This window comes from Anopheles arabiensis, chromosome 3, assembly GCF_016920715.1.
Source record: "Anopheles arabiensis isolate DONGOLA chromosome 3, AaraD3, whole genome shotgun sequence".
Taxonomy (NCBI): domain Eukaryota; kingdom Metazoa; phylum Arthropoda; class Insecta; order Diptera; family Culicidae; genus Anopheles; species Anopheles arabiensis.
The window spans coordinates 7,090,873-7,107,648 of NC_053518.1; the positions used below are offsets into that span (position 1 = coordinate 7,090,873).

The window sequence follows — 16,776 nt, forward strand, 5'->3', positions numbered from 1 at the left end:
ATTCCGAGCCGCCCTAGAGTCCTGCCATGGTGGATGGTGATAAAAAAACACACACACATACAAATACAGGAAACGCCAAGTGGGCAAATGGATGGATGGATTCGTTTCCTGTTTCCAGCTTACTTTTCTCCTCTCCAGTCCAAGTGGCAAGAATCGGTAATGGCCCGGGCGGTACGTTTTGAGTGTGACATTCTTGAATGAAATTCTACAACCGGTCCATCGTCCATCGTGCTGAAGAGGCTGTGAAACGGCTGTGGAGTGTGTTTCGTTTGTCTTTTTGCTCATTATACAACGCTCGACTGTGCTATATGTGTGTGTGTGTCAGGCGTTGTTTAATGTTTGAGGTTTTGAGTCAGTCCAATACCTTTGTCACGCTGGATGCGAGATTTTGGAATGCCATTAAGGGATTGAAGACTCAACCTTGGAGACTATGAATGGGAGATGTATTCACTTCTTACTCCATTAATAGCTCAGCCAACCTTCGCTACAATGTCCAATTCAACACGAAACAAATGACACACTATTCGATGTTAGTGCACTTCCACACCACACAATGCCTGGCATGACAAATGGCGTGGCAGGCAATGAATCCCGGTCATAAGAATAGCACTTGTGGCTTCTCTTCTGCCGCCTCGACAGAATCTTCTGCACATTGGGGCGTTCCATTGCTCTCCAGCCAACAAAAAAAAGAGGGAACGACAAAGTAACGCTGCATTACACCTTGGACCTGCAAAAAAAAAGAGAGCGCCGCTACACAAAAAACCCAACGATCGATTGCATACTGAGCGGAAATTTCTCCACCACGGTGCACCGAGAACAAAAAGGCAAGCGAAACGTTGCACTTTTGATTTATGGTGGCGAATCACTTGCGGTCCAGCGGTGATGATAATTATTTTATCCATCCAGGGGTGTTTTTGTTGCACCCCACACTTCCCCGGTGCAATTTTTCTTTAACCACTTGCTCCTTCTTGGTCCACTTGTGTTCCGTTTGCTGTCATTCCGCTGCATGACACACCGAACGGGCCCGCTCATAATCGTTCCCCCACAAGTGTGCAATCTTATCATTATGTCGCCAACGATGCAGGCTATAAATCTCCCCGCTTCCCATTGAAGCTCGTTCGTTTGTCGGGGCTGGTGAGAATTATAATTATCGAAGGCTCAAAGCCTCAGACACTTTGCGTAATAACGGGGCCCTGTCGATCGATATTCGGTTTGCCTGCGCTCGCAATCGATCGAGTTGCATTCAATGGTTGCAGGCTAAAAATGAAGCCTCTGGCAAGGAATGAGAGGATGGAAATACAGTAGAAAAAACTCGTTCCATTAGCGACCATGATGTCGTCCGATGAAAGTCGCCCGATCGTGTCATTGATTAATGCATCCAATTCCCGTCCATCATTACCTCCACGCGCTCGCGGGAACCGACTTGTGTTCAGAAGTCGTTCAAACTGGCCCAAACCGTCACCTTGCCTGGGCTACCATTTTTATTTCCCACACACACACACACGCTCTCTCTCTTGTTACATTGTAGCACCTCAATCTGCTACCGTGACCGCGCCCTAGGTGTCCGGCGCAATTCCGCTCGATTACCTCTGGCATGTTTAATCAGCAGCTGGAGATGAGCTTTCGATGTCGCCTTTGAAATGAGATCCTTAAGAGCAGGACATTTCATTTTTGGTTGATCGAGCGGTACACACGCTCGCATGATCCTGCCTCCATTGTCCAAAGAATGAGCGAAGCATGAGAATGAGCTTTCGGGATGTTCCAATCATTTATCAAACCGTTCCCGAAAACCGGACCGCAAACCGGCTCCCCCTAAACGGCAGGACGGTGCAGAACGGTGTGACAGTGACAGATGGATGGAATGGAACCTGAGAGTGTGTGTGCGTGCGGTTGGATTCATTTCCTTTTCTTTTTGAGATACCGACCAAGCTAATAAATGACGCCAGCCAACAAGATCGTCCAGCGCTGATATAGAGCGTCGCAGCGTGGACGCGTCTCGCTGTAAGTGATGCGCTAATTGATATCAGAGCACAACCTGAGCACAAGACTCCCCTCTACCACGGGGCTCTCGGGTTGATAATGCGGTGCACGGTGTGTTTGGTGCAAAAATTTATGCCATGTCTTGTCCATATCATTAGCGTCCATTAACGGTGAACATGACCACTGTCGAGGTCCGAAAAATATGACTTTTTACTTACTTCAAGGCTCTTCAGTGGCTCTACCGGTTGCATATACTTTTGCACTTGCTTGTAATTCCAGCTCCGGTTCAATCGATGCCACTTGATTCTGTCGATTAATGTCACGCTTGAAATTATGTCCCATTAATGGGAATGTCTGCTGCAACAGCAGAAAACGGCAAAAAAACTGCTCAACCACTGGTCAATATCAAGCGGTTGACCTCATCCTCGATGGAGCAGCAATGGCAAAAAATGTGCTGTGGTTTGATGAATGCTGATCACTGTTGTCGAATCAATCGCTCAACATCGACACGGCCACGGTGCATCGATGGGAGAGGGCAAAATAAAGAGCACAAAATCTGAGATAAAACCACGGACGAATGGCTGTGTGTGTGTGCATCGGCAAAATTGCATAATGCCTGCGGGTGTGCAACAAGCTGGTTTGGACGTCGCCTTCATCGTCGTCGTTCATCATTCTTTGTGGAATTGCACATCAATCGTACCAGACCGCAGCACCGATCATCAATCGTCCGTGCAGCCACACACACACAATATCCTGTGGAGAGGATAATTATGCACACCGGTACGCGAAATGGTGACTTCCCTCTTGCAGAGCACTTTCGGACCAACAATTACCTGCGCTCTGTGCCACAAAGCCCCAAACAACAACGAAGAAATGTTATGAAAAATTTTAACCTCTCAAGCCTTCGTCTGGAATGCGTCATTTCGATGATGGTAATGAATAATTTCATGCACCTAATGATTAGAGGCCTTTTTTCGTTCGCGCTGAACGTTCGAGACCCACAAGACACAAACACACAGAGACGGAAGAATGTATTCCCTGTTTTACCACGCACATTCTCCTCGCATGAGCGCAACATTTGCGCCGAGAAATAAAATATTGCAAACAACAAAGGGGGAGCTCAAAAAACGCCTTCCTTGGGATAACGAAAAAAAAGGTGCGTTCAAGGTGTATTCTGAGATTTTCATCCCTCCAGTCGGCCGGTGGTGATTAATTTCAAAATTTCAACCCGCTACAACTCGCTCCATCCTGTGCCTGTGGTTTTGGAAGAAAATTGGACCACGCCAATGTCTCCCCGAGCCAGCCTTTCACGTACACGTACGAAATGCCCGCGTAATTACGACCAATCCAAAACCTAGCCCCAACGTTTTACATGTGAGTGTGTGTGCGTGGTGCCTTGTGTACTTGCTGTGCCTGAACTCATTGTTGCGACGGTTGCCTGAGCTGAAAGCACCAACCATTTGTCTTCCGCAGGCGCGAGATCGATCGAGGTCAAAAAATCGGCCACAGAATCAGTGCCGGAGAGCTGTCTGTGGGCTTGCTTAGTGGGGTTAGTATCCATTAGCTGAGAGAGCTCGTTTTTTGTCCGTTGTTGTTCACACTGTGGCCACATTCCTAGGCCCTAGGTGGTAACGCTAGACAACGCGAGCTCATTAGAAATCAATTACCAATTCTCAACAGTTCACACTTTGCGTTACAGCGCTGATTGTGAGTAATTGTGCTGTGCGTTCGGAGCAGAGTCGTGGACCAATCTGTGGCAGGTGTTCTTTGTGGCGTTGGAAATGGTAGACAGCACCTCCAAAAACAAACCCACTGCTTGTAACTATCCACTCCAATAGAATCCTCTTCATCGTTGTCAGTCTCCATTTTTAGCGAAACCAATCAGCAGTAAAACAGTTTCCTCGAAGATACCTGCTGGAAGTCTGCGAAACGGGTCGCAGCGCTGTAGGCTTCATGCAGTCTTCCAACTTAAGCCGCTGGTCGATAAAATTTATCGCTTATCGGAAGAGTAATAAAATATATTTTGCCCGACAAAACTTCATCAAAGTTTTGATCCCGTACGGCTACGTCTAAGCGACATAAAATCATTCACTCACCCAGTCCTCAGGCTCTTCCAACCGTAACGACCGCTCTAGCGAAACCGCAAAATGCAATCAAACCTGAATTGGGCAAGGAAACCTTCCAGTTATGCTTCTCTTTTTTGTTGCTGTTGTGAGACGTACACTCAAATGCATCTTTTATAGCTTGGGAGTTATCCCGACGCCCGTCGCCCGGTGCGGTTATCGTCGCGTGTGAACCGAAACTGTAGACATAATTTTAGACGAATTCACCCTCTATTAAAAAATCGTTTCGGGTCTCGTGCGGTTCTGTGGTTATGCTGTGGGTTTTTTTTTCTTCATTTTTTACTGTTCACCCTTTCCTTAAACGCCAATGTCAGACTGTCCTTGAGACAGCGGATCCTAAACGGATTGATCCTAGATGATTATACATCAACAAACGCGCTCGAGCCCGCCATCATAAACCGCACCACGATCGAAGGAGCGGATCACGTTCGTAAATCATTCTCCGACACGGATCGATCCTCTCTTTGGAGATCCATTGGCGCCAGTGTTCTTGAAAGTGTGCAAAACACATCCGCGCGACTTTATATGGATACAAAATTTTACATCTCAGTTATAATTGGAAACTCTCTTTACATAGCGCCTGGCAGATGTAAGAATTGTATTACTTTGACGCTTCTGCGGGTGCGAATTACGGTGACACGGGCGTGTGAAATATCTATCAAATAAAAGTCTGCCACTTTACCAGGCTTAATGCACTTAGGCGATTGCAATCCAACATCCCATTAGCCGCATTGCGACCTCAGACCAACGCCAAACGAAGCGATCGTAAGGAAATGGTCAACCCACCATAAACGAAGCAACAAAAAAAGCACACACAGTTAGGCAGACAGCGTACGGTTTGATATAAAATATAGTCTGCCAGCGGCTCGTATCGCTTAATTATGCTAATTACCAGCCGCGAAAGATGTCGGCAGATATTGGCAGTCCACCGTTCGGGCAAATGGCGGCGAATCGAATGGTGTGCAAATGAGGCTTCGGGTGGCTCATTGGTGCGTTCTCCTGTGTCTGTTTTGGACTTGGTGGGACGGAGCTTAAACGGTTCGATTATTTATTTTGGTTTCGTTTTTTTTCCTTGGGAAGTGAACTCAAGCTCTGAGGGCTATTAGAGCCAGCCTAGCTCCAGATTGGCAGATGGTAGATTAATGGAGCTTCCAGCGCTTGACCAATAGCGCTTGACGCAACCGATCGAATTGATCCGATAGCAAACTGATATAATGGGACCCTTGCCTGTGCGGTTTTTTGCTTTTTTTTTGCTATTCTACCATCACCTATCTGATGGTGAGGAGCTTTTTCGGGGCAATCTTATAAAGCTATTTATTGCCGCGCGCGGGTTTAAAAAAAAAGCAGAAGTGACAAAAAATGCTAAACGTTTTTAATGGTTCCAATCGGACGGTGGGGCGGTTGAGCAGTGTGACACGTTGGTTACATTCTTCTGACCGTATCACCAATTTCGGCGTGTGTGTGCCCATTTAGAGACATCGCCTTGCCAGAAAGGAAACCGTTTTGGGGGAGTTCCCCACAGCATCAGAGGATACGTGTGTTTGTTTCTACCACTCCGCAAAACCGAACCTGTCCTGCGCGGAGGTTCAAAAGACCTCCTCCGAAGATGTACACCGCTCCACCGGTGATGTGTGGCGTAATGTTTGAACTTGTCGGTGCTGACGCTTTAATCTTCGCCGGGTCTTCGTCTTGTCATCGTTAAAGCAAACAGCGCGTCCAGCGTGCGAAGCGTTCGAGTACGTCCGAGTACATCCATCAAGTGGCGGAATGGTTTAAGGGAGCTCTCCCTGGCTGGAGTGTGTTAAATAATTCTCCGCAGCTCAAAGACACAGATGGATAGGTTCAAGGCGACTGGGTAAAAACAATACCCAGATATTCGAGCTTCGATTCTCAAGCTAGGCGGGCAAAAAACCAATTCCGAACCGCTCCGAAACTGAGATGCATTGTTGAGGTGCATCCAAAGCTTGAAGAGTGAATGGGAGGGAGATCGGAGTGGAGTTGCTGTTGAACATGGACCAATATTGACGAACCGAACGGCGAGTGGGGAAGTACCTTACCGTTCGTTTGCTCAAGCATCAACCTGTATACGCTTGGCCGCAGCGGGAAAGGATACGAAAAATCAATTAATATTCAATTCTCAAACCATTATTTTCATCGCGCGCGCTCGTGTGTTTCTGTGTGCGCTTTTTTCACCGCCCCAGCCGGGCGGAATCCATCCCAAAATAAACCAACCGGTCGGGAAATGTTCGTTTGTGTGGCTGAAACTGTTTGCAGATGATTTCAATTGCCAAACATAAATCAGTGACGCACTGAGCCGTGTGGACAGTGGAGTATTTGTGTGTGCGTTTTTTCCCCACTATTTTATGACCCTCACAAAAAGACACGAAAAGCTACTCACTTACCAACACCCTCCAAAAGTGTCACATAAGCTACCCGTCGCTCGGGGATTTTTTGTTGTGTGCGAGCTCCATGTGCTCCATGCGCATCCTTGCTGACCTTAGAGTGTAGCAAAAACGGTATTTTCGAATGACGAACACACTCTCGCAGCAGCGTGTTTTACGGTCGTTTGTTACAAAGTCTCAGATGAGGCACTTTTTAAAATGTACTTCCACACACTCTCTCACACACTCAGTCGCTTTAAAAAGCCTTTTTATAACTGCGTCAACGCACTGAGTCGGTACATCCTGGGCTGAAAAGCAACGTATTTTCGCACTTTTCTCCACGTAGTTGAAAATTCGATTTACGAGTGAAGCATATAAAATATAATCCTTTTTCCTCCCTGTGCTGCTGTTTTTTTTACACTCGGAAGTGGAAAATTGTAGCTTAAGCTGCTCGTCACTTCGTCCGCCGATGGTTGATTTTGTTTCGTTTTTTAACCCCATCGCACCCTCCATCGGTATGGTTTGATGATGCTAAAGTATCGGCAGTGTTGGTTCGGGCGTTGGTTTTATGGTGTTGGCTGCTCTCCATCGCATCGCACAGGAGACATTATGAGTCGCAGTTAATCAGCTTACAGCGCGAATCGATGCTGCCGATCGATAGTGAGCCACAGTTTTCGGTGAAATTTTGATCCCTTCCAATCACCTCCGCAATGTCGAGTGGTTTGGAAGCTTTGGAACGCTCTTTTGATAGCGGTAGAGTTTAAAATTGAAATTTTAAACCTATTACTGTCAAGGTGAAAAATTACAAACTATTTTAAATAATCAGATTCAGTGTTTATTTCGATCTGAATTTACATTCAAGCGTTTGTTCATTCAAAGAGATATCATCATTCGAATAAAATGATACAGCTCTTGAGGCATGCACCACTTCATTTGTTGTCCTCTCCACTAATTGTCTACCTTCAGGCGTCACCGGTTTGCAGGAAATTAATTTAGAGCATCAATAGCTCGATCAACTTTTCCTTATCAGAAGCCTTTCCTTTCGCCGCGCTGTGGCAGCGACATTCTACCGCTCATGAATATCAATCCCGCACATCCGGTCGTTCTGCGACGTTCTTGTGCACACACACACACACTTTGGTAAGCTCATCTGCCTCCGGGAAACATCTCCGGAGTTACGACGACCGTTCTTCAGTCCTCGTCGTCATCGTCGTTGGTCGATGGTCGATAAAGATAACGCGCACGCCAACGAAACCAGTTTCTCGAGTGGTTTGAGGGGTTGTGTGTTTTTGCTGCTACACCCTTTAAGCCCCTTCTGCGTGTGCTTTTGCAATCTTCACACACAAACACTCACACACACACCCTCGAACTGGTTTCCGTCTTTGCTCTCGAGAACGATTTCTTTCCTTTTTGCTTCACGACGTCTTCCTACTCGTGACAGCTAGTTTGTGATCAACAGTTCAGCCCGATCTTATCAAACCTTCCGTTTTGAATCGCTTAAGTAAAAAAGCAATTAATCGCAAGACTCGGGTGAATGTTTTTTTGTGCTTGTTTCTGCACCATCCCACATTTTGTCCCTTGCGGTGGTTGACGGTGGAGATGGTATACAGAGCACTGATCGGATTAATATTTTTCCACCCCGCTGAGCATCGATTGCAGTGGCGGAAGCTTACATTGTGTACCGTTTGGCTGCTTGAAGCTGCAGAGAGCGTTGATGCTAATATTCCCGGATTAAGCTGCTTATTGAATATCCCTCTTACCCTTCCGGTAGGGTTCGGAGCATGGCGGTTGAGTGCGCCTCGGCTCGAGTACTTTGTTGCAATCGAAGGCGTCATTCGTTTTGCAGACGCAGCAGGTACTGGCTTCGATTTTTTCCGCCCTGCGAGATCTTGTGAATGATGGTGTATTTAATTACATTTACAGCTTCCTCAGATGCATGGTAACTGTGGGCAGTACAGCAATGTTATTAGATGCAGTGAGTCAACTGCAACTGCAGCAGCACGTCTTTGAACTTGAATAAATAAAACAAGAATTAACATAAGCAACGCAACGAATTGAGCAGTATCTGACCCACACGACATCTCACTGATTAAATATAATTAATTATGATAGCTTTAATCACCTTTTTCTTCCACTACTACTGGTCTCTTGCGCCGACAACTACCCTTTCACGACCTTAATCCCCCGAAACCGGTTCACCGGTGCAATTCGATGTGCAAAACATCCCGGAAAGACCCGCTGCATTCCCGTTTACGCGTGTGCTTTTGGTACTGTCAGCACTTTCCGGGCAAAACGAAATGCAACCCTCCCGGAAGCTGCCCTGCACAAACACGCGGCAACATGCTGCCCGACTACACGCGTTGCACTTCGGTGACCATTCGACCAGAAGGCGTACACGGTACGGGAAACCTGTTGTTGCGATTGGCGTTCAGGTCAAACAGATTCAAATTTGCTGAGCCAATAAATAATTTCACATGCGTGCATCACATGCATTAACGATAGAAATTCCCGCATCTACGTCTCTTTTCCCCCAACTGCTTTCCGTGGTGGGTCTAATTTTTGTAAAGAATTGTTGGAAATTGATCTCCAATGGCTAGGTCTATGTACCGGGTGCAGCGTTGCGGAGAGGGAGCAACTGAACCATAATCTGTCATCAATTAGGCACGGACCGTCCATTTGAAGCTCATGCATAATTCCAGCTCCATTTTCATAGGATTCATCTTCCACGAAGCTTTCATATTTGGCTGGCACAAATAATCAACAGGCTTAATTTGGTTGAAATTGTGCCCAGCTACTGAATGTGCAAATGCAATTTAATTCCCCATTTTTATTTTCAACAGCCTTCATAACATCAGATCGAAATTCGATTTAAAATGATACCAAAAACACATATAAAACGAGTCACAAAGCTCCACCACCATCGTCCTTAATTTCATCCCTCGTTACCCATGATGGAATGTCAGTTTCGGTTACCAATTTTGTAGCTCTTCTACCACGAAACGCAAAACCGCAGCACTCGATGCCATGGGAACGCGCACAGCGCCTGCATGTATGCATTCGGCAGCACAAAATGGGCTCTGTGCTGCAGGAAGCTTACATAGCGCCGAAACATTGCTTCTCCTCTGGGTGTTGTTCACGGTGGCCTTCATCATCCTGCCTCTAAATGCCATTCCTGAGCATGTCATTTCTAACCAAACCCAGCTCGTTGAATGTAAATTTTCGCTCTGACTTCCTGGAACAAGGTAACTACAAGCATCAGCTCGGGTGGTCTCTGGTGCCTTTTGGGGACACAAATTCGCACAACCGCCGGGGTTGTACTCGTCGCAATGGGAATTTTATTTGTTTGTTCGTGTGTTTAAATCTTTTTTCCCCATTTCCCAAACTTCCTCCCCGCCCCAGTCCAGAGTCGTTAACGCGACACTAATGATGCACCAGTTGGTACGTTGTCCGTTTCGGTCGGTTGGTGGTCTGAGTCGATCCATCACCCGGGAGTGGCCTGAACAGCGAAAGGCGAAAGGCTACTGCTAATTAAGCTACTAAGAGTAATGTCCTACCGTGCAACTGCTTTACGCGCTTGGCGCAACAACTGCAGCAGTGCAGCAGTTGTGTGACGTTTATTTTATTACCTTCCGTGCCGTGTAAGAAGCTCCAGGGCGAAAGATGATGATTCCAGGGCAGTATCCTTCTTTCCCACCTCCCCGGGGCCTCGATGACGCCGATTATGGTGTGTTTGTGTGTGTGTGCATTATTATCATAATTCCTAAATCATCCGCTTGCAACCGCGCACATGATATACGGGGCCTCGGTGTAGTTTCCGGCTAATGAGACAGGGCCAGTGTTTGTGGGAACGTCGCGGCGAAAAGCGAACAACGAAAAGGAAAAAAACCAACACCAGCAGCAGTCTCGAGCCACCGACAACCAAGGGTAAAGTGTAAAACTGTCGAAAAGTGGATTCGGGAATGGCAATGGTGGTCTCTGCTTCTGTCGTAAATTACCCAATAAATTATGCCACCGTCACAACTCTGGCGGTGGGATAGTTTTTTTTTTGGCAACGGCAGCCTCTCAACGCTGGGAGGGATTGTGCATATTTTGGATGGGCTTAAGCCATTTCACTGACTTGCGGACTACCTAAATCACCACACTGCAAGCCACTACCATCAACGTACTTTCGTGGTGGTGATTTCGGCTTTTTTATTGGTGGACACACTGTGTCAACTACTACAATGTGCTTCTTTTCTATTTTCTCTATATCATTTCTAGCGAAAGAGAGAAAGAGGAAGCTATTTCTGTCTCGCAATGAAAACATCCAATAAATCGATTTGCCTGTTCGGTAGGCTGGTTTTGCAAGCGAAGCTGCAACAATGTAGACCACACTTTAGCGTTCCTGCGCTACACTGCAGCTCCGAATCGATACGCACGCCACGCGCCAGTAAAGCGCACCAGCAACAGTCAATACACAACCCAGCATCAATATTTGCTATTCATTAATTCAATATCGATGCGGCAGGACGCTCTCGGTTCGATGCAGGACCACCAACACCACCACCACCCCACCAATGCGTCGGTGGTCTTGCGGGCTTTTCTTATCAGATCGAACCAACCTAAAGGATGGAGCGCCAGAGACGAGCCCGTTGAAGCAAATGCACTTCAAACACGCTGCTACACACGTCCCGTGTTTTGAGGCGAACCAAGGGCAACAAGCGTTCCTTCTGCTTCCTCGTTAAATCATGCCCCCCATCGCAATTCAACCAGTCAACCGTATCATGCAATCTTTTTGCCATCATTTGCCTTCCCATCGCACCGGCGAGAAATCAATCCTTTCGAATTGGATTCGCTCCGAGGTTGCCGTCGCTGTTGGCTTCCAGGTTGTACCGAGAAAATCCCGGCCATGATACAACGACACGGAGTGGGGGAGGGGTGGAAAAAAGGAAGGCAAACCCGCCTCCTAGCTTTCTCAGCCCATCCTTCATGGTTTTGTGATTGTTTTTCCATTCCGCAACGGTGGCGACTTCTTCCACTTTCACAGTCGACTGTGTGCAAACTGGTGCTCTCGGTATAACCGTGTTACAGCTCCAGCGGAACACGAGCGAACATTTTGTGGGTGGTTGAGGGGGGGTGATGTTTCGTGTTTCGATAGCATTTAGTACAAACAACCACCACAGCGCGGCATGAAAAAAACACATCCAATGATGGCCATCTTCAGGCAGAGGGCTGCCGATGGCTGCCGTTGACGTGAGTCGGTGAAGTTCTTGGGATCTTTGGATACGGTTTTGGTTATAGAGTAGCTAGAAAACACACACACACACACACAAGATAAAGACAGCTACTTCCATATTCCATAACAAGTTGCACGGTACGGAGAATATTAACCTGAAGCCGTGGGGAAAGAGGAACTCCGAGCCAAAAATGGTTCGTACTGGAAAAGCCTGACACAACAATCGTATCATTCGATATGCCCGCTGGTAAAATGGCCCGTATATCATGGTCATAAGAGGGAGCTTTCCATGGGAGATATCTTCCTTTCAAGATCGGTTCTAGGATGATGAATTGGCGATGACATGCGACAACGGATCGATCTTGAAGGAAAATGAAATTAGCATCAAACCATCGATGAATGATGGCGACATAAAGATACAATCACAATCTGATACATGGTTTCACTGGAAGAGTTAAAGTTACATTTTGATCTTTGGAAGGACTTAGGAAGCTATGAACTTCTCTTTGGAACAGTTTGAAGCTTAAAGTACTTTTTCAGCACCTTTGCATCATGACTCAGAGCTCCAAAACATTTCCTTCTTCTCCTTGAACCCGTATCACCTTTCAGGGGAAGACGTAACGGTCTGCCGCCGCTCAAACAATCACTTCAGAATCGACAACCGTTTCTCCAAAAAAACAAAAATACCCCAAATGTCTCGAGGTCACTCGTTGACTTCGACCCCGATTTCGTAACCTGACCCGGGCCAACCCTGTACTAATGTTTGTACCATTTCTCGCTCTTTCACAGATACATCCACTCCAAGGAAAAGCCATTCAAATGCACCGAATGTGGCAAAGGCTTCTGCCAGTCGCGCACCCTCGCCGTCCACAAGATCCTGCACATGGAGGAATCGCCGCACAAGTGTCCCGTGTGCAACCGGAGCTTCAACCAGCGCTCCAACCTGAAGACGCACCTGCTCACCCACACCGACCACAAGCCGTACGAGTGCAACTCGTGCGGGAAAGTCTTCCGCCGGAACTGCGACTTGCGGCGCCATGCCCTAACGCACACGGTCGGGGACGTCCCGTCGGAAGCGCTCGACGTTGGGGTGGACGATGATGGGCATCAGCTGAGCGGGGATGAGGATGAAACGGTTCTGGAGGTAGACTCTCCCGTACACTCGCCGGCGGGACGGCATCGTTCCGTTTCGCCACCGCTCGATATGCCCGTGTCGGCCGAGCTGGACGATGACGAACGGGAGGAGGACGAACGGCGATCGGTGATGGAAGCGCGCCGTCGTGCCGCTCGCGACGAGGAGGATGACGAGGAGGAAGATGAAGAGGAAGACGATCTTATCAGTGTGGCGGGACACGAACCGGACCCCACACCGGTAGTTCAGTGTCACCACGAGCGACCGATGGGTTCCAAGAGTCCGTACACGATGCGTCCCCAGTACGATCACGGCAGTCGCTCGTCGATGTCTTCTCAATCGTCACAGCACTCCAGCTCGATGCATCCGTCCGGGCATGGAGAAGACTCGCGCGACAGTGGACCGATGGTGATGCCACATCCGTCATCACACGCAACGGACGTCTTCGTACCGATGCTTCATGTTCGACGTGATCTTCACCACAAGATGGGACTGATTGGACGTGCCTCCGCAACAATCACAAGCAGTTCCGGTGGTGGTATGTTGGATGCAGGTGGAAGCTTCCTCAGTCACATCCCACTCCGCAAGCGCGCCATGGGCCCGGATGGAGAGCCGCATCCCATTATGAGTCGCAGCTTACACATGCCACCGGGAAGTCGTGGACCTCACAAGAGTCATCTTGTGGAAGATGTACATTCGGGACCTCCGGACTCACCGCACCGTGAACCTATGCCACTGATGTCTCCTTCCGTCCCATCTGCATCACCCGTACTGCTCTCACCTCATCTTCCGCCCGGGCTTGCTCTTCCACCGCCACCTCCACCACCACCAGCTCCGAGCTCAATGGCAGTACCGATCAACCTTGCGAACCTATCCAACCTTCCCGTTGTACTGCCACCAGCACCAGCTCCGAGTGTGTTAGTTGGACCCGGCAGCGGACCTGGTAGCAGTTCCGCTGCAGCCTCTCCACACCATCCACATCCGGGAGTGATGGCGTCACCTGGCTCTTCCAGCTCTTTAAAAGGTTCGTCCACACCGTCAGTAGCTTCTTCGTCGTCCACGAGTGCAACACCGCAAGTAGTAGCACCGGCAGTGCCACCGCCACCACGTAAGACGGGCTTTAGCATAGAGGACATCATGCGTCGCTAGTAGACATCCGGCGGCATGAGCGGCAACAGTACAAACTGCGACTTTAGAAATGTGCTTCCGAGGCGTACATCTCCCTTTTTAGGTTAGAATCTAACGCGTTCGACACCAAGTGTCGAACTTCTTCCCCCCCCCTTTACTGATGCGTTTAAAAGAGCAATAGGAAGTTTAAGAAATAGTTCTCCCATTTTTTTTTGTAACAAATAGACTCTACAGTAGTACACTAAGCGATAGAGTGGTTATGCCAACAGTGCCTTTACTTGATGATCTGCAGCAAATAGCCTTGGTAGGTCAGTGATCAAAGCAAACACTCGCTTTCTTCACGGTGTTAACTTCCAGTAAGAGATAAGCGCTAGCAATAGGTAGCATTAGGAAGTGCTTCTTCGACAATACTGTAAACCGATACGTCTGTAACCGGGTTAGCTTAGCGGAGGATCTAGCTTCTCCTTCAACAACTTTGTACAGGTGAGAGTCTTTGCATTTAAGAACCCAGTTCCGAGAAATAGGCTAGATTCGGTAGTGATTCCACGTAGACGGACGTGCCTTTTTTTTGACTATCCATCGCGTTGCCAACGCGTTGAGCCCCAACATGGCAGCTGTTAGTGATATATTACGCTGTAAGTATGCGAGTTGAAGTTGTAATCTGAAACCGGTACAAAAGAGAAGAATAACCGTTCATAAAAAAAACTACTTCCTTGACGGATGAGTGAATGTTGGTGTGTGTGTTGTCCTTCGATGTGAGGGGTAGTGTGTAGATTTCAATTACAGTTGCCGGTTCTAGTATGCATTTAACGCTTCATCTCTCACAACCATATCTAATGTCCCTGCTTCAGGGTGCAGGCGTGTACAGTGGGCCCTCTTTTTTACGGGCTTCCTTGGTGTGTGAGAGTTGTTGTGACGGTGAAGCATTAGCGTAAATAGAGCAAGTTCTCATACACATCAGGAACCTGTCGGTTAGTAAGAATTAGCTTAAAACTTCCTACCAAGTAAGTTATTTTTTGTGATTCGCTCGAACATTCGATACATCTGCAGCTCGTCTGCGGTGTTGCTTTTTTTTCGCTAGAACTTGTTAGGATGATAGTTTTCGGCACTAGACGACACTAGGTGAAGTGCTTCACAGTTAGAAAGGGTCGACAAATCGTACAATCATTATCATTAATTGTATTATGTGTTTTTTTATTATTATTATTGTATGTTTCTCCAATGTCTTGAAGCGAATGAAATAAAGTAAAAAAATGATTTTTAAAAAAGTAAACAATCGGTGTTGATCATTAACGCGTTTCATGCCCGACTGATGTGCATTGGCGAAAGAAAATTATCCTCCCCAAGGCTTTTAGCCTCCAGTAGTAGGTTGTTTGGTTTGGCTGCATGCTCTGCACCCTGGATCGGTGTCTCGCAAGAAGAAAGAGCCTCTAATGGATTAGTGTGGACTTTTCATTAGAGTGATTACTGGTCAGCGAGTCTTCCCATGATGGCGATGGAAAGGATCTGCTGATGATCGACCCGAACCGGGTTGAAGAAGGCGATCGGCTGTTCCACTCATTTGCGTGATGTCTAATTAGTTCTGGAAAGAATTGCAAAATTCAACCATATCATTAGCTCAATAAGCCCGGTGAATGCCGTGAGACCAGACGGTGATCGCTAGTGTGCCGTTTGGGGTTTTGCCGTTCGGGCACATCCTTTCGGACGAAAGCACAATTCGCACAAGCCATCGCGTGTAGCAGATATCGGTTGGATAACAACCATCGAAAATTGAATCTTGAGCATGGCATGGCGAACGAAGCAAGGTGATGCAGAGTGCAAAGCAACAGAGAGAAAAAGTCAGAAGAAAGATAAAAAGCAGCACAAAATCGTTTTAATGAGCGAAACCTAAGCGCTGAAATGAAACGGGCAAGCATGAGAAACAAATAACAGAAGAAACCCGAAGAGGAGCAAAGTTTGATAGCAAGAAAAGCAAGAAGTTTTGATAAGCAACAACAAAAAGAAAGAAAAAAAACACACACGCACAACAGAACTGGAACGAAGAATCAACAAAACAAACACAAAAAAAGAGGTAAAGAACGATTCGTTTGGAGGTCCCCGTGCACGATTCCACGAAACCGCTCCAGTCGGGCAAGGAAAGCTAAGGAAGTAACCCATAAGTCCTAACAGATAATCCGATTATGGCAATAAAGTTTAAATAGAGAGAGGAGGACGATCACTGGGAGAGTAGAGGAAGGAGAAAAAGAAGGAAAAAGCAAGCACCAGCAGCAGCAGCAGTAGGAGAGAAAAAAAGGAACCTCCGCTAAGGAAGTCTGACCGAAGGATTAAAAATACACACAGCGAAGAAGGAAAAAAACTGTATCAACCTCAGCTCCAAATCCAAACGCGATCTGCGCCTTTCGAACAGCCAAAAGATGGTAAAGAATGTACCGAATGCCATCGACGACGACGACGACGACGACGGGACGATGTCCCCAACTTTTGTCGCCTAAACGTGACATCGAGGTCATTTTTCTTGTCATCTCGTGTTTCAGGCGACGGTGGGGGGTTCCTGCTGCTACGCTCCTTCCTACGACGGGATGGCCGGGAATGGATTGTAGAAAAGAAAAGCGAAGAAAACCGACGACTTGTGGTATTTTGCTGTGTGTTTGTGTCTGTGTGTGTGTGGGTCAAGATTAGAGGGTTTTGTTCTTGCAGGCAGCTCATCGATTGTCTTGAGGTGTCGATATGCTTTTCACACAGCGCAGGGGTGTGGATCGGGATGAAAGGAACAAGAAACTTCTAACAAACATTCGCTGTCGTCGGTGGTTGACTTTC

At 47.5% G+C, this 16,776-nt stretch overlaps 1 protein-coding gene across 1 annotated transcript in view; it reads left to right on the plus strand.

Moving 5' to 3' along the window:
* LOC120902478 (protein bowel) overlaps positions 1 to 15,232 on the plus strand; it is a 41,889-nt gene extending 26,657 nt beyond the window's left edge. Inside the window, exon 3 of the mRNA XM_040311243.1 lies at positions 12,489 to 15,232. Coding sequence (XP_040167177.1) covers positions 12,489 to 13,980 — 1,492 coding nt within the window. The 3' untranslated portion in view covers positions 13,981 to 15,232. The remainder of the gene's footprint in view (positions 1 to 12,488) is intronic.
* The last annotated feature ends 1,544 nt before the right edge of the window (positions 15,233 to 16,776 follow it).